The sequence below is a fragment of the Echinococcus granulosus genome (genome assembly GCF_000524195.1).
Source record: "Echinococcus granulosus chromosome Unknown EG_S00067, whole genome shotgun sequence".
Lineage (NCBI taxonomy): Eukaryota > Metazoa > Platyhelminthes > Cestoda > Cyclophyllidea > Taeniidae > Echinococcus > Echinococcus granulosus.
This window is the reverse complement of record NW_020170447.1, coordinates 338,256-356,418: the sequence shown is the minus strand read 5'-3', so window position 1 is coordinate 356,418 and position 18,163 is coordinate 338,256. Positions and strand designations below refer to the sequence as shown.

At 44.0% G+C, this 18,163-nt stretch overlaps 1 protein-coding gene across 1 annotated transcript in view; it reads right to left on the bottom strand. All coding sequences in view use genetic code 11, as the record gives it.

The window, feature by feature from the left end:
* The window catches only part of EGR_06995 (DNA-directed RNA polymerase), a gene marked incomplete at both ends in the record, with an annotated part of 38,888 nt that extends 20,725 nt beyond the window's left edge, over window positions 1–18,163 (bottom strand). The window contains 20 exons of the mRNA XM_024496244.1: window positions 1,661–1,798; window positions 5,346–5,648; window positions 5,972–6,220; window positions 7,584–7,662; window positions 10,477–10,588; window positions 11,722–11,883; window positions 13,226–13,385; window positions 13,465–13,585; window positions 13,635–13,738; window positions 13,819–13,970; window positions 14,195–14,333; window positions 14,456–14,653; window positions 14,867–14,986; window positions 15,738–15,808; window positions 15,888–15,984; window positions 16,418–16,633; window positions 17,119–17,316; window positions 17,350–17,583; window positions 17,662–17,790; window positions 17,861–18,163. Coding sequence (XP_024349361.1) covers window positions 1,661–1,798; window positions 5,346–5,648; window positions 5,972–6,220; window positions 7,584–7,662; window positions 10,477–10,588; window positions 11,722–11,883; window positions 13,226–13,385; window positions 13,465–13,585; window positions 13,635–13,738; window positions 13,819–13,970; window positions 14,195–14,333; window positions 14,456–14,653; window positions 14,867–14,986; window positions 15,738–15,808; window positions 15,888–15,984; window positions 16,418–16,633; window positions 17,119–17,316; window positions 17,350–17,583; window positions 17,662–17,790; window positions 17,861–18,163 — 3,285 coding nt within the window. The remainder of the gene's footprint in view (window positions 1–1,660; window positions 1,799–5,345; window positions 5,649–5,971; window positions 6,221–7,583; window positions 7,663–10,476; window positions 10,589–11,721; window positions 11,884–13,225; window positions 13,386–13,464; window positions 13,586–13,634; window positions 13,739–13,818; window positions 13,971–14,194; window positions 14,334–14,455; window positions 14,654–14,866; window positions 14,987–15,737; window positions 15,809–15,887; window positions 15,985–16,417; window positions 16,634–17,118; window positions 17,317–17,349; window positions 17,584–17,661; window positions 17,791–17,860) is intronic.

The following is an 18,163-nucleotide window of genomic DNA, read 5'->3' as shown; positions in this document are numbered from 1 at the left end:
CATCAGGATAGGCAAGTCATTGTTAAATCCCTCCAGAATCACTTGATAATGGACTTTTGACCACGTAATTAAAGGATAAACTATGCTTATATGACCTTTTAACCCCCTAATTTTTGGGAAGCATAATGCGATTAGCGAAATCGTCGCTTTGTACACTCAAAATGGAATTCTTGGAAGAAAAATGCAACAAAATCACCGCCATTCTTTAGTGTGCTCGAGGCAAAACAACTACCCACCCATCCCCAACAGATGAACGGGAAAAATGGGATAATTTAATTCATGAAAGACAATCTCAAAAGGAGACGAGGAGGCGGAGGTGAAGGTTAAATTGGGAAAGTGCCGTGGCACAATTAACTATTACGACCTCCCGCTCCGCCTCCCCCTTCCACCTCCACCTTCACCGCCGTCGCCAACACCACCATCACCCATCCCAATTAGAGTTGATTTGAAAATATTGCGGAGCAATGTAGACAACGAAGACGACGACAACAGTTGTAAACAGCGATGCTTGGCGTTTCGTTTCAATGGCAAAAATTGAAAAAAGATTATTTTGCAGGAATTGAGGTATCCGTCTACTCGGTGCAACTGAAGGGTGCGCAAGGAGATCGCTTTCTCGAGAGACAGCCAGAACTAATGAACCAGTCCTCATGCGGCCGCAAAAATGACCCATAACAAGACTACACATGGTGGTATCACCTCACATCCGCCGTATTCATTCCCCTAATGATATCGCAATTCCTTTTAACCTTTCAAGATAGGTGCCTGGGAAATAGATGTGAGGTAGAAAAATGGAGGTTTCCAGAATTGCATTATTCTTGGCTCTCGTAAACGGAAAATTGCGTAAAAATTGGAGCCTCAAACCCCCCTGCCTCTTGTCGGAAAGGGATTAGAAGGTTATACCAAAGGAATGAAGACAAGCCTCCGTGTACACATAACATTGTTCCGGCTTAACACTACAGAAAAACAAAAATTGTGGATATACTTCACCTCATGTTTGATTTAACATTTGCAAGAAGCCCACCAGCAGTGTTTGGACGGAACATTTGCACCTAAAAGAACAAGCAAGAACGACGATCCTCCGGTGGGACCAGTTGAAGAGTGTACAGTCTCATCTTCCGTGGCGTTCACGAGGCTAACATTCTCACCACCTCTGTACAGTAAGGTAAGCAGACAATTTAGCCGCCATGAAAAGACAGAACATGAACGATATCGTCTATCCCCCTCTCCAGTACATGGAAGAAATCCTTCCCCCTCTAAAGCGAGAAAGGGAAGTCTTGTAACAGTAAAATTTGGCACTTTTCAAGCTGGGCACCACTTGCTTCAGAAGTGTAGGAGGTAGAGATTTGTTTTTACACATAAACAACTCTTAAGAAGGCTGAAACATGGGAATATGAGGTAATGCAGCTAATGAACAAATAAACATCCTAAGACCACACTGTCAATCGGGTGAAATTGCAGGGTAAGCACTTCTAGTCGGCATCTTTTCTTGTTTGGATGCCGTCAGATGAAACAAAAAGACATCAGAATGAGATGACAAAGTTTAAAGGAAATTTACCGTCTAAGAGGGTGGAAAAATGATGAGTCAAACACCGAAAGAGATGTTGTTAGGGTTTTTTCCAACTTTGGGAATCCACTGGTAATTTTGCCCACATCGACCTACTTTTGACGCTATGTTTAAAATGCGCATGCCTGTGAATTTTCGTGAAATTTTGAGGCGAAAGCGGAGGACGAAGAAGAGTAGGAAGGGAGTAGGAATAATGACGTGGGAAGGGGTGGGGTCGAAGGGAAGGACGAGAGTCTATCAAAAGAGGACAGAGGATTTGCGAAATTCACACAACCAAAAAAGGGCAATTGGAAATGCCTCCACGCGAAGCCAAATCCTGATAAAAAAGAATCGGACGTTGGATTATGAGTCTTTCAGGGATAAATAGGAGGATATGAGACCAAGATTTCTCATCAAATCACATTCTTGGAAGACAGAAAGACCAAATATTTTTGAGGAGAAAAAGTTCATCTTTGGAAATAGACATATTACAAGGTAGTAAAAACGTTAGGTGAGAGACCAGACAAAATCTCTACTATGAAAGGGGAAAACTGCACCAAATCTGTAGCTGTTAATTTAACTCTTAGTGTTGATTTCGCGGGCACTGAAGGCCCCGCCTTTGTATTTCTGCTGGGCGGCATGGCCCTTGGGTCAGACTATTAGCCCCGAAGTCCTTCTGAAAGACTCGGAACACTACATCGGTGACAGTGGAAAGCGACTCCGGTCCCAGTGGAAAACTACCCTAATTTCTACTGGTGAGTGCTAAACCCCAATTGAACGGAAGAATGGCATATGCTGCGGATGTGAAAATGTGTGACCACCCCTGACAGAAGGGTTGAAACTGACGTCTATCTCCGGCAACTACCGCAGTCCCGTGTTCTGCGGAAATGCTACTAACAGATGGATGGCCAACGCTAACCGTAAAGCATCCAAAAAAATTCGTCACGGAGCTATTTACGGGACCCATATAAAGGCGTGAATCAAGTGAACTCGCGATACCTCTTCCACCTGCCTACTAGCTGGATAAAACCTAGGTACATACGTATGACTGGGCAACACTGAAGAACATAGTGGTAAGGAAAAATAGACGTAAAACTATTTTAGACACTGCACTTTATTAAGCAAATGCTTTTAGGGTAGTGTTTCTACGACTAGGGATGAACATACAAGGTGGCCAGCACATTACCCCTTCCTCTAGTACAGTTCCCAAAAAGGACAAAACTCCACATTCACAGGAATCGCCAACCGCATGCAACTTCGGTAACCGGCGCAGTTGGTTCGTGTGTGCTTTTCTTAAGGGAACCAACTATGCTAAACAAGAGGAGCGTCGAGGGTGACGCTGAAAAGGCGAGAGTGACTATGCAATGCTTTGTTTGTTTAACTCGCCAATTTGTTTTTGTGGGGCGCGCTTAAGGCACTACCGTGGTATCTCCGATGACTTCTGGGCCATGCCAGTAGCCCATCCCTAGCTATTCTGCACGTTGGTAATACATATTCTGCCTTAGTATTGGCTTCTTTCGACATCGGGGAAGACTCGGGACACTATACACCTTGGTTCCCTACAAAATATGGGCTAAAATTTAATAGAAATCTCTCTCGAATGTGGGGTATTGAAGGCTTCACAGGTGGATTCACTCAATAACCGAAGACGCAAAAGTGGTAACAAAAGTGAAGACAGAAAGCTAAAAGAGAAAGGTTTTCACATTAGTCAAAAAGCTTTTAATCGACCAAACGAATACCGTACGAAACTAGTCAAAATAGGGGCAGGTATTTCGCCAAGGTAAACTGCTGTAATCAAGAAGAAGCGGTAAAACCAAGTCTTAACAAACCAAGACGCTGCTATCGCAAATCATCCCCTTTCTTTTCTTTCTTTCCCAAAATCCCACTTCTTGCTTCAAAATTACACCACCTTTCCTAATCAAAAGAGAAGTATTATCTCCATTGGACGGGATGACGTAAATGAGCCGATAGACACGTTTTAGCTATAATCGAGAATCCAACCAAACCACGAAGAAACTGCTGCAAACTAATCAAAAGTAGTAGTCACGCCCATTTTTGGAGATGAGACAGGAACTTAGGTGACAAATTAAAAAGGAGCTTCACTCCAAATCGCAGGAAATAGGGAACGCTAAAGACAGGCTTTCAGAGGCTAAAAAATTGACTGAGCTGCTAGACGGTCGTGAACCGACTCGTAGTTTGAATCATTTAGTTGGCATGATGACTTGAAGAAGCGCCTTCTGAAAATGGATAAAGTCGATAGATTGCAGATGGGATGGAAGCAAAATCCTTAACAAACCATAAGGCAGCTGAAGTCACTTGAACAATGCCCAAGGTCCAATTTCACGCTGAGCTGTAATACCTTTTCGACGAGACATGAGCTGACTACGAGGGTCACACTGTATAAGGCCTCTTTGACTCTAGAAGCGAGCAACTATTCCCAGCTCGATGCATCAATTCCATCCCATGTTTTATTAGCTTAAGGCCTATCTCCTAAATGATTTTTTAATCCCAGGAAAAGGTGATAAAAATCACTAGAGCTTGGGAAGATTGCCATTAAGAGAGGAGAATACGATGGACGAGGATGAGATGAGGCAGTACTTCCCTTCCTTCCGCTTTAATCCTAAAGTGCGGTGGAAGATATTATCATGAGTTAGCTTTGCGGCGGCATGAGGTCATGCGTCGGCTTGTGAGAAAAGTACTTCCTTTCAGCTGACTCAATGGCCGCTGGAATAGTTGCTCTCACACACAATCGAGTTGCATCTTATCGGCTGAATAGATCGTCACCTCAATTAGCCGCGCAGCCCATAAAAATCTGGTGAACAATTCCATATACGCAAAGGAAGCACAGTGAAAAGAGGATAAAGTATGGAGCAGGGAGCAGTTTTTTGTGGGAAATAGCCAGTAATGGATGGATTTGCCTAACATTACGCCACGAAATCCATCTCTAAAGGAAAGACAGTCGGCAAACATATGTGACACCCGTATCCTTTTAGCCTCCAATACGGCTCTCTTCCTAACTGGCGTATGGGCTAGACAATTTCATCACACACGTCCAAGCCTAAGGATACTTTCAACACCAACATATAATCCGCCATCACTACCAATGTTTGAGGACTATCCTGCGACTATCCTCAAATGTTTCATCACCAGAACCGACCCGTTTACTTTAGCCTTTTGTAAGTGGTACGTTCTGCTGCCACACTTTCGCCAAATGCGGTGCGGTGAACGCTGCGAAAAGCTCCCACAGCTATGGAACCAAGTCCAAATTTGTCCATAGGGCGGACAGATTTGAGGCACGTCCACCAGATCTAACCAACACTTCGTGATACGAGGCTTCAAAATAAAGGTTAAATAGTAAAGGACCCGATGAAAGGTGCCGAATGTAGGGACCAACACATTTGAATGCGTACGTACGAACAATCACATGCGCAATCGGGCAACAATCGGGTGATAGATTGGACGAAAATTAAAAAGAGAACCTCTTCAAACCTATTGCAACCTGGAATTTAAAGGACTGATTTATCTACTAGGCAAAAATTGCACTTTCCTAAATTAGCCAGTTGTAAAAATGGCAGTTCTAGAAAGAGCTCCTCTCGAATGGGATGAGGTCGAAAAATAGACAGACTGAACAGAAGATCTTCGACCGCATTAAAAGTATACAAAAGTTAAAGATGGAAACAACGCACGCAGTGAATCACCAACTCGCTGAAAAACGAGCAGTAGATTTGGAACGGGTGAAGACTACAAACATCGGGAAATGAAGCCCAGATGGAAAAATTTAAAAGGTAAGCAATAAAGATACCTTCGCAAACCAGGCCTGGGTTGCAGTAGAAGAAGAGAAGATAGCCCCGATGCTAGATAGCGTGAGTCGTGCCAGGTAGGCAGAGGCTGGTCCGAGGCGCCGATCGGCGTCGGCACCAGCGGGTGTCTGGAAGGTTGGGAGTTCGCGCAGCTGCCGACGGATCTGTGCCATTGCGCCGTACAACGTAACCCCATAGACCGTTGTCATGACCGACTGCTTTATTACGCGCCGCTGTACCGCGCCTTCCAGTGCGATCGCTACCTCGTTGCCTTCCGCGGCGTCTGCACGACGCCGTGCCTCTACCTGTGATTGATTAACAAATTGGATCAGCGGGCATACACATACTACTTATAATGGCGTTTCAATAGATGTCAATTGATAAACACTAATTGGAGAGAAAATGAGGTTAAAATACAAACATTGGTGCTACTGAAAGGACCAGTTTAAGTAAAGGCCTGCTTGCAGCAAGAAGAAGAAACAACCCGTAGCTGGTACGGTGCTACCGAAATTGCTGCTAAGTAGAAAAGGAAGAGGAAACAGTGATAGCGGATCCTGTTGCTACGCAGGTAAATCGCCCTGTCTGTGAACGTAATGCTTCTGATATAGCCTATCTAGGTAATATGTACCACTTCGGTGACATCAGAGTAGACATCACGAGGACGTTCACAGTCCTCCAGACTGACTGACGCGGCGCCGCGTTCGTCGCGACCCATGGCGGCGTAGTGTTGAAGGCCGTTGCACGAGCCGTCCTGATGGACAGGAAAGTAATTGACGTAGGTGGAAGGCGAGGTAGGATGACGGAGCGCGGCTGTCAACTCTCGGCAACATGCAAGTGTTTGCCACGGCTCCTCCTGCTCACGCCACCAGCCGCGCCCCTAAAAAGTGTGTTGGAAAAGAGAAAGCATGTAAGAACATTTGGAAAGACTCTTACAGTCTTGAAAATGAGCCTATTCCAAAAGGGAGGGGGACCGAAATGAGATAGCACTCAAACAACACCGGGACCAGAGTAAAAGAAACAGCTGTATGTAACCGGGGTGAATGGGTTTGAACGCAGACTCAAAAGAACGGATAAATAAGGAAAAAAAGGGATGAAATTTCCGTCCACGTTCCTTGTTTTCATTCTATGCCTTCAGAAGTACTGTTTAAGTTGAACTCAAAAGTGTCCATTAACCCGACAGGTAGAGTAAGGTGAATTCAGGAGTTAAAAACCACTGGACGCAATTCTCTGCGAATAAAGTAAAAGGCCACTTGGCGTTTTGTCTACTGCTCACTCCCTCTCCCTCCACAGGTTTTCTTTACATCGCCGTGCATCAGAATTCTTCATTTAAGTCGAGAAAAATGACCCAAGGAAGGACAACTTCGCCCAATAAAATCCCCTTCGCGTCTAGTTTACCAGAAGATACAAAAAGGCTAAAAAGAGACGTATTTCTCGTGTTTTTGACTTTGATAAGTGGAAAATCTGCCTCAATCATTCATAATTTGAAGGGGGGAATGCTTATTTGTGATCTTGTCAGAGGAAAGAGGGTGCAATGAAGGCATTTGTGAACAATTGAATGGTTTGCAATTTTGTCAGAATTGTACAAGCGATTTATAAGACTCGAAGGGGAATTAGTCAAATGCTTGTGGAATACTGGACAATGACATTTTTTTGAATCCAAAAAGCACTCTTTTTGAAGGTTCAAGGTCGTGCAGCAATAAGACTGCCTTGTTAGCTGTTATTCTGGATGAAAGGCATGCAATTTTTGTGCAAAAATAATTGTCAAAAAGAATACAATTTTGCCTCTTTTCTTTCAACAAACGGAAACAAATCTCCAAATTCCAATCCCTACGCTCACCCCCAAGACGATATATCACCTATGCAAGAGTAAAACAAATAGCTTAATCTCCCATTAGATCTTATCGTCTTGTTTTCAACCCTTGCGAGGGGAGCTTCCGAGAAGGAGGCACGTCCCGAGGTTTCGCTTTTAGCTGCCCACTACAGCAATTAGGAGATTGAATTGTTCACTTTTTCTTGTAACTCCGGATTTTCAGGAGCTGCTCAGAGGTGGCCTTTAGCATTTCAGAATGGCGGCTCCTTCTACGGCCCACACGATCCGGTGGTGGATGAGCATATCAACCTCTAGCTCTGCTACTAATTTGAGTCTATGCTTGGAGCGCTGTTGAGAGGATTACCAACAAAAACTCGCTTATGCCTTCTGATGTCAAGGACTTTAAAGACGAAGGAGGTGGTGAACTCACATCGAAGGGTCTATCTGCAGAATCGACAATTTCGTCCAAAATGCTGTCGGTATAGGCCTCTCGTTCGTCATTGGAGGAACTGCAACGGTAAAAAAGGTGAGAAAATTAAAAACAGGCAGATTTGACATTGAAACAATCAACGTTTAATGGTTCGCAAGGCTATGAAATATGGCATCGTGAAGATAACTTACGGATGAATGTGGCTGTGCTAGATTTAGTCATAAGAAAGACATCTTTTAAAGGGAAAAAGTAAAAGTGAGGAGCATTAATTGACCGTATCCAAAGGACGCCATGCGCCTACTTCTGTCTGGCAGGCCAGTTGGCCTTGTGATTTGTCTTGAGGTCTAGAGAGGAGATAATTGTCAAACTCATAGGGCATCTTTGACATTATGTCCTACAATGTGTGTGTGTTTCCATGGCTTAGTGAATTGGACAGCTCGAAAGTGTCTCCCATTGACTGGAGCGTCTGATGCGAGATAAAGAAGTGATAAGGTCGCTTACGCTTTAGTTCGTTACAACCTTAAATGCATTAGTGTCTGCCAGACGGGTATCTAAGATCCGAATCGAGGAGCACAAGTATTTATCCCCAACACTTAAGACCGTGACAACCATAAAGTGACTAAGAAAGTTTGTGCGATTTCGGGTATGGTTTGCTGGAATTACTTCAATGGTAGATACTGCCTCCTCCCACTTCATTCAGCTTTGCCTATCATTCACCGCTTCTTTGCGAATCAACGCCATGTCTGAAGTACTGAAAGCACCACCTCTTTTCCTACTGACTACAGTGAATTCGAAAACTCTTCTTTACACTCTTTCCTTGGCCGAAAGCGGTGTCCACATCAGGCCTAGCATCAGGCGATAGATAAGTTTGTACCGCGATAAGTTGTTCCCTCGGTCCCTCTATCGGGACTATGGGAGCAGGAGTAATAAATATTCCCACAGAAGATGGTAACACAAGAGAGGAGCTGAAAATGATGCACCAGTGCGCCAGTAACTAGGCCGAGTTTGAAGTGGGAGGAGTTGAGATGGTCCCGGGGTGAGTCATCGGGTGAAGGTGTTGTCGCCTGGTCAGAGAGATGAAGGGAAGGCAGTGAAATTCAAGTGGTTCAGCGACATGACGATATCTTTAATTCTTTAAGGCAATGCCGAACAAGTTCATGGGGTTTTTGGGGTAGAAAAAGGGGACTTCTGGACACGTGTTGGAGTAATCACTGTTAGCCAAGCATCTAATCCTTTCCCGTCGAGACTAACCATCTGTGAGTTCTGCTTTGAACGAAATTTTTGGCGCTCTAAGCAGATAACCAAGCACAGCTCCAAACGTATTTGTTTTGCTTCCAGGGCTTCTATCTAGTAAGTAATCTTCTGATGCCAAGAAAAGGCGATGATCATCGCTTAGAGATTGGAGAAACGTCAGGGGAGTGCGGAGGAGGAGCTGAGGTATTGCCTACTCCCCATAACAAAGTACAGTACAAGATCCTCTCACAAATCAGTTTTTTGTGACTCCACGAGGTCTTGCACTGCCTTCGAAAATCAAGAACTTCTTCCAACTTATTCACTGTCCTTGTACTTGTCTTGCAGCAAGTAGATAAGTCCCATTCATAATTGCTATTCGCCTTTCAACAAGTGAACAATAGTCCGCAGTCAAATATACACAAAGCAGTCTTTTGGGGATGGCATGGTGTCTCCCTCAGAAGTAGTAGGCCGGGTTGTGAACGGGACTATCGAGTACAACCAATGGTAGGTTCCTTCGTCTAAATTTTCAACTCAAAAACCATGTCGCATCATAAACCAGGGGAAAAACAACTCAAAAAGGTAGGCTTTTATAAAGTAGGTGAAAGAGTAGGGAGACCAGCTTGGTACTCTTGCAATCTCACCCTCCTATCGGTTAATGCGTGTGAGTGAACCCATTTGGCCAGCTTTCAAGACTTACTTCCACCTAGCGTAGGTGCAAACTGACAGTTTCATTAGGCACGCCAAACATTTTTGAAAGTTCTTGACATAATGATATGAGAATTGGAAATAAGAAGGAAGTGGCAGAGACCCCGTTAAAAAAAAACAGCGCCGCTAGTTAGGCATGAAGTCCTGACCGTGGGCGCTCTGTGCAATCAATCTCTGACCTTAGTTGTTTACTTTCCTCCAAACCGCCTCCTGCAGTCGTGACGCTTTCTACCTGAAAATCGGTAAGCTGTTAGTACACTGCTACCGGCGCATGACGATGGTTCAAGTCAAACTGGGACTTTCTGTTTTACTTGTTCAAACAAGAGAGGTTATTGCGACAGCAGCACAAGTGGTAATAGGTGGCAAATCTATTCTATGGCTAATAACCGGCACATAAGTAGTGGTTAAACCCAATCCAGACATATCGAACCGGACAACGGCAAAAATATGCGGTGATGAGGTTCTTTTGAAAGATACAAAGCCTTCAGACATCGACAGAAGACTTCGTACACGACTCCTACGGTGAATGGACGTTCGGTCATTGAGCTATCTGAATAGTGTCAGCACTTTATATGCACTCACGTGCTTGTCGTTGATACTCCAGGTCATGATTGTCTCCGGTCCACAGCAGTCATTTCTGTGAACACTCCGTGTGTGAGGCGCCTTATCCTGAAGCACCTGATCCACGCATGACCTCCCCAAGGAGGCTAATCTTTCCAGTTGTAAGCTTTGAAGACAACATTTCTAACTTCCCAAGGTGGTTGCATGATAGGTACTAAGACAGTCAGGCTAGCCTAGGATAGATTAGCCGTATTAGCCAATCCTTCTGTGCTGACGAGTTCTGTGTCTTAGTTAAACGCTGGAAAAGGTATGCAAATGGATAGGGTTTCCTTTCCTAGACAAACTCAAAAGTTATGGCCTCCGATTTAAGCGGACGCAGGCATTTTGTACCTACCGTTTGACATTGCCGGTGAGATTAGCCAGATGAATCTTTAGCCATCGAAGACCTCTCTCCCCCAGCGGGAGTCCCTTAGCAAAGACTATGAGACCCCGTGCTACGTCGCTGCCTGTGGAGGAAGAGAAGGAATGGAAGTGAGAATTAATTTCTCTCCACGAAAAGTTAACGAAACACGTGCTGAGGATACTTGCAACCTCAGAAAAACTTTCTCGTTTTAATGTTCTGGAATTTACTACTTAGAAGGTTAATCCTTTTTCTTCCGGGCTGTTTTCGAATATTTTAGGATATTTCTCGATTTGAACTCTCGTTGAGTACTCCTCATTAACCAATTGACGGCGTCGCTGTAAGGTCAAGGCCATTCAAGACCACATAAGTTCGTGAGAATGGTGACTGTCACCTTTGATGATCAGTTCAGTCGCCAAGCCCGTCTGCAAACACTGTGCTCCTACTGAACCCACCTTGGCGGCATCGAAGACCTCCATGCCAAGGTTTCGATCTCTTGGTTATTCAGTGTTTGTGCCCACACGCGTACATAGCAGGTCGTAACAATATGGCACCAACGCTTCATTCAATTGGAAAAACTAGACATTCTCATTATTCTCTTCCTTCGTGGTAAAGGTGCCTCAAATCCTTACCATAAAGTCTTGATATCGATGCAAAGAAATACGTTTAGCCTCATCCTGAGCAACTCCGGGTAATGAGGTACTCAAGAGGGGTCTTACGTATTTCAGGGCTACTGTGCTCCTTCTCAAATAGCTTGCACGGTCCAAGAGTGAATGTCTGAAAGTCTTCACGGCAATTGTATCCTCTGGTTCTTCTGGTTTGAGTACCTTGGACAGCTACACTTTATAGCTTTGATGGGAGGACTACAAATAACGACTCGTTGATGTCTCCTGTTAAGAACACTATGACGAACACTAACGAAGGTCAAAAGGTGGCATTTCTGGCAAAAAAAACTTTTGCCATGATTATGTGAAGATGGATCTCCAACCGGACACTGCTGGTATCTCTACCCCTCAGGGATTGCAACAATGAGCGACTTTAACACAAGAAAACATGTCACAGCGGAACAGCGATGCAAAGGGACTGAAGTAGGTAGTACTTTATACTTTGCAAACACAAAATTCCCAAATAATTAATACCATCAAAATAATGCCAAAAGGCGCCAAGGGCTTGCGTGACGGTGCGTCTAATCGCTGCTGGACTATCACGCCCCCAACCCCCCCGGCCCCGGTCCCTTACACTTTCCGACCATCTGTCCTCCCGTCCGCCCCGCCCCGTGCCGTCCCGCCTCACCACGTTCCTTCAGCACTGGCGGCGGATTTATTATCCGACCAAAGCAAAATACAAAGGTGAGAGACGTGAGTTCAGCCGAACGACAGATGAGGCATAGGGAGGTTTTTCCTGCTCAAAAGATGGGGAAAAAGTAGATCATTAGGCTCCGTTTTTGTGAAATAAAACACTTGTTGCAGAGGAATCGCCGACCAAGCTAATATGAGGAATTAGAAATGAGAATTTTTTATTTGTCATCTCTTTGTTGGCCTGTGAGATGAAAGTTCAGTGACAGCCTTGATCTGCTTTGGAAGATTTCCAAAAAGATCGACACCCCTAATGCTACGATAGGAGACCTATCAGCTCGTCAGATTGACTTTTTCGTTCACTTGAAAAAAGGTGTCAGTCTCTCTAACAAGAGGAAGCCATACATCATTGCTGAGAGATGGAAGAACGGATATGCCAAGATATTTCCAGTCAGTAAATAATCTCGACTAGAGTAAACTTCTCAACCCTACATACCGCTAACATTCCCGGAGGAGTGACACTGGATTTGCGCCATGGATAGAATGTAAAGCCACAATTTGGCAAAGAAAAATAGAATGGATAAAGAATGGTTTTCAGTAGAATGGGTTTCAGAGGCATACTTCCACACCAGAATGACAACAATTTTTCGGTAAAGTCGTCCAACGATAAAAATAGACGCTTGCGACTTGTGTTGAATAAATAACCAACGGTTACTGACCATTCTTACACCAGATTCACAAGATTCTCAACCGTTTTCGAAGCGAATACGAGATGCTATTGGCTTTTGTTGAAGACTATCAGTTTGCGTCTCAAAGCACCAATTGATCACTCAATCAACCAGGCGAAACGGTTCGTAAATCCCCGAGGCATTTTTGACTAATCGGCGTCACTTTTAAGACAGTATTGAAAGAATGAACTTCGTTTCGAATCACAACTGAGAAAGCCTGTAGAATTACAAGGGTTTTATCCAGGATAATACAGATTTGCCTTCAAAAAAGACACAACGGATTCGCGCTTTGGGTAAGATGCTGCACAGATCACAACCCGCCGAACTTGGGATAAAAGTGGTTCTTAAATGGGCCACCGGCTAAGGCAAAATGAGCAGCGACAGCTATGCTTGGCTAAATATGATGATGATTTTTGAAATTTTCACTAACTAAATAAGGATGCCTCAGTTACGTCCGTTCCTGTATGGGCAACCTCCGGCTGAATTTAAAATCGCGTCACTTTACCCTGAGTAAGGACTATCCGCATTACAAAAAAATCAGCGCATCTGTTACAAACACCAATCAATCAAAGAAATTTCCAAGCGTGCCTTTTAGCCATGAATGCAACTAAACAATCCCGATATTTTAGCTAATAAGCACTGAAAAAATGAAGAGCAAACTCCTGACTACGAAAGACTGCTTAGGTGCCTACAAAACCGGGTCTCGTAAATGATACGAACCCCCGAAAACGTTGAAATACATTGCACAGACGAGGTGACTCGCGTCCGTCAGCAAAGTAGTAATCGACAACTCACCCATGTGATGGAAGTGTGGTGGACAGGGGTATACACGACCACGAAAATCCATACTATGTGGAAACCAGAACACCTTATCGCGATACTAGAGGCAAGGAAGACAATCGTGCAGGTAAAACGCCTCTAAAACCTCCCACCTCCGCCGCCACTTTTTTCAAACTCACGTGGTTGGCTATGGAGAGACGATACATTTCAGTGGCCCAAAGGGATCGAGTCTCGTCGTGGACTTTGCGAATATTGTGTGCCTGGCGGTAGGCGGCTATACGCTCTTCGCGCGTGAGAGTGCTGAAGGTGGAAAAAATGGGGCTACTTGTCTGACCAAAGCGGGAAATACCTGTCAAACTTTCTCGGAGGGATGGGAAAAAGGGATTTGGTCTCGGGTATGCTCAGACTTTTGTCGCCACCTCCTCGTGCTACTTGGAGCATTGCGTCTAGGATCTGAGAAAGATGAAAAAGGGATGAGCGAATTAGTTTTTATTAAAGGTTTGAAGAAAGTGACCAATTTTTCAACTACCTACCGGCTTATTGACCTTCCATGGACACGCGGCAAGGGCATTCAAGGAATCAAATACTGAGGGGATAGTTGAAATATCAAAATCCAGATCATCGTTGGCAGATGCATCACCACCAGGGAAGTAATTGGGCTTACGGATGAAACGCGTTGCGGCACCTCAGGGAAATAGAAGAAACGCCAATAAGAGGTGGGCATTCCCAGTGATTTTATCCCCACGACGGTGGCGAGGGGCTCTACTCATACCGCTCCAGCACTACTCACCATACAGCTCCTTTACAATTTGATAATAAAGCTACTTTATATTCACACGGCCGTAACGCTCTCCGATGAGCTCAAAGTATAGGCTCATTTTCTGTAACTAATAAGCGACTTTTGCTTACTCGATGAGAGCAAGTAGCCTGCGTGTTTGGTATCAATCCAGGGCAGGGGCGGGCAAAGCATTGGCAGTTCAGTGGGATTAAACATCAGAGGGGAGGAACGATCACTTGCGCTGTACCACTTCAGCAGGGTTGGGTGCACCTGGAATGCCGAAACGAAGGTCATAATCATAACAAAACGTTTGATTGCCCTTTAAAAATGATACTGTAAAAGTAGATCTCGACTTGGAGGCGTGCATGTAGAAGAGAAGAATTATGACAAACCCGAATTTCGTAGCGTGCCTCGCCAGGATTGTCGGAGGAAACCTCGAAAAGAACGTTAGCCTCCTGTCGCCCTACCTTTGAGGCGTCTCGAGAACGTAATGCGTTAATGTTGAAAGTCAGATTGTCGTAAAGAATGCGATAGAGTTCATGGCCTACCGTCAGGAGGATGTGACTGTTCCACTTAGGCCATTCTTGATCCTGAAGGGAGGCCGAAAATAAAAATTCCTGCTTAAGTAGGTTTCAGAAGAATTTACTTTGTGCTGTTGGAGGAATTGGCACACGGAAGATAAAAAGAAGTATGTAACAGCCTTAGAAAAATATGAGAATAATAGTTTTAAACTTGGACAAGCGCAAAATAGTTCATGTTGGCGAACTTCTCCCCATCTACTCATGTTTATTTAAGTAGCATACCAAACTGGCGCCACTTTCGGCGTTAACCTGCAAAGCACGAAACCACATCTCACGAAAATGCTCAACATTACGCGTTGAAGACGTAAACATGTCTGCATAGGTTTTGTACGCTTTGGCCATCTAAAAGAGATCAAACGTTTCAAATAAAACCACACCCTTGAGTATTCGGAAGTAGGTGTTATGAGTAATCGCCACTCGCCTCCTCAAGAATCCCAGCATTTTGTTTGCGCCACACTACGCATGCAGCTTCAACGCGTTCACCCAGTCGAAGCAGAAAAAGACTTCTACTGACGTGCTGCAGTGCAGTATCTGTTACGATTGTATCGATTGCCTAGGAAATAAAACAACTTGCCTACTTATATGCGCATTAGTAGCAAGTAAATATCGACGACCACTTCCGCCTAAGGAGTGAAGGAATGCAAAATGATAAACAAGTAGGCGGATTTTATCACAAAAAACGGTCGCAAGTAAAGTGTGCCACGTAGTCGCCCGTTTGAGTCCTCATTCTGGGATGACGAGGGCAGAAAAAACTTGTGTGTAGTTTTTCCTACACTGGGTGACGTAGGGAGAAAGTGTCCAAAGCACAAACTTATCTTCTCAGTATGGAAATAGAGTTCCCTCAAACAGAGTTCGCTACGATCTCTCAGATACTAGACGACAAAATTTTTCTAATCAGTCTCATGTGTAGCGAAGTTGTTTCCTTATGTGCAAGAGTTTTCAATTGAACGACAGAATCCCTCATTGAAAAATATGGTTGGTCTTAGTGATCCAAACGTCTCAACGGACAAACGTCAGAATTAAGAAGAATCATTTTAAAGTGGAGGAGACCCAAAGATCCCAGTGGATACAAATAATTTAGGTTAAACGCTACCTGGATCATCAGGTCCACATAGGACTTTTTGGGTAGGATTTTCAGAAACGGATACGCCGTGATTTGCCCGCCTGGAAGATGAAAAAAAACCAGCTGCATCGAGACATCCCAGCCTATCAAGTTGCATCACCTTTAACAAATCGAGCTTACGCGCATGGGCAACTTTAAGGCGCTGTAAAGTCGCCTCAAAGGCTTCAGTGAGTTGACGTCGCCAATGCGTGTTCTGTTCAGCTTCCAAGGATTGCCGCTGAAAAAGTGTAATACCAGCTATCTAAGTAGCATTTGCTACAAAAAAATACAGTGTTTGATTATCATAAAAGGGGTTGTGGTAAGCTGATGCTAAAAGTTCTACAACCACACCAAGCAACGCAGAATAAATCTCTAACATCTTCGTAGGGCAGTTGTTACAATAATAAAACCACGCAAAGTGTACATTCTTCCCCAAATGTGGATGAGGATGTTGAAAAATATGGTCGTTACTGGAAAGACTTTCGCCGTCGAGGTCTTACATGGAGGTGAACGTTTTTGATATAAAATGGATATTCATTCTCGTTTGAGTGACTAAGAATAAGCAGCAATGGAGGTTGTACAACAAAACATCAAATATGCCTGTCATTTACCAGCAGTATGGAAAGGTGCTAACTGCAAATCCGATGTAGCTGTATTTCTTCGCAACTTACGAGTTCAGCAGGACGGAAGCGATGTCGAAGTTGGTGTGAGGAGTGAATAGCAGTTTTGGCGATTTCCGGTGCCTCCTTAAGCATTTCTTCAAAGAACGGTAACACAGGAGAAACTGGAACCTGTCCCATAATTTCCAAGTGCATTTGCTCCTGGAACGCTTCAACCATAGCTTGGGAACTTGGAAAGACATCGGCAAAGATATTCACTGGTGACAACTGAAAGAGATAGCGCAAGCACTACGTCAAATTTAAGTCACATTTACGCAATGTTTCGGACACCAATTAAACACTTAAAACAACAAAGAAATTTCCTTCAAACAATACTGTTTTGGGCAGTAACAAGAGCAGCACATTTTCGGCTCTTGCCACAGTGATAAGAAATAGGGCGACTTTTTGAAAAATAGAGAGGAATAATTTGTTCATGCATTAAAACAGCAAAGTAAGCGTAAACTCGGATTTCAGGATTGATTTAACCGACAAGCCAGGTAACCAGGTAACAAGGGTATTTATTTAAGTATTAGTTGGGGGGAAATCAGAGAGATACATATACTTCAGTCACGAAACTAGATTTTGATGTTCCAATCAGGAAGAAAAACGAAGACTTTTAACAACAATACTTTATCACTCGAAACAGCAAAAAATTTGGAATGTTATCCCGTTGTGGAATAAAAATGGATAAATAGAAGGGACTAGGAACTTACCGGGGTTTTATCTAACACAGTTGAAACTCGCTTTGTAGTCTCCCGAGTTTTGTAAGTCCGAAGTGTGGTAGACTGGGGAGCAAGGAAAGATAGACTGGGCTCCCTATCTGGAGTCACAAAGAAGAGAGCCGTGAGGATCTTTTCAAGCGATTGCGTTTGACGTGGATACCTCAAAAGATCCTCATAGACATTGATACCCTACTTAGGAATAAATCAACTTCACTACCTTACATATTTTTCGGCTAAAGCGATAATTTCGAGGGACTTTTCTTCGACGTAAGAGTGAATGTGGCGGTGCTCTGTAGTAAGTTTGTGATTCAGTGACTTTGGAAGGGACTTCCCGTGGATGGACCGATGAAGTAGTCCGCCGAGACATTCGAGAGAGGCGATGCAGATATTGAATGTCGGTGGAATTCCATCCTCTCGAAGCCATGTTAATGACCTTTCTAAAGCTAGCCAATCATCCTGTGGATACATGAAAAAAAGCAGTGTTCCGGCATTAGGACTATAGGCACTTTATTCAAGGGAAACGGCACAACTCACTCGAGATGCAAAATATCGACAGATAAGTTCGTAGAGGGAGTCAGAGAGGATTACATTGCCCTTTTCCAGATTCTCCTCAATACGAGATTCCTTTCGGCGATTAATCAGGGACCTAAGCATTTGAAATTTCTGAAATGAGCAAAAAAGGATTTGGGAAAAAAGTCAATTGTTGAGTAAAGACCAAGCAATGTCTACAAACCTCCGCTGTTTGGAGACAAGCATCCGTGTAGGCAGCGAATGAATCGTTGTTAAAATAAATTCGACCAAGAATTGAACTCAATTCTTTGCAATCTGTATCTGCCTCCGAAACTACAGTTTTACAAGACTCGAGAAAATTCAGGGAGAGAAAGGATTGATATTTCAAAATGAGTCTGAGCTGTGATGGAAAAAGACGAGCACGAGGCACAGCATTAATTTGTTCCAACAGACTGGATGCCGTAACATATTTGCTTCTGTATCTTTGCAAAGATTCAGGTACATCTTTCACCATGGCGTCAGGCAT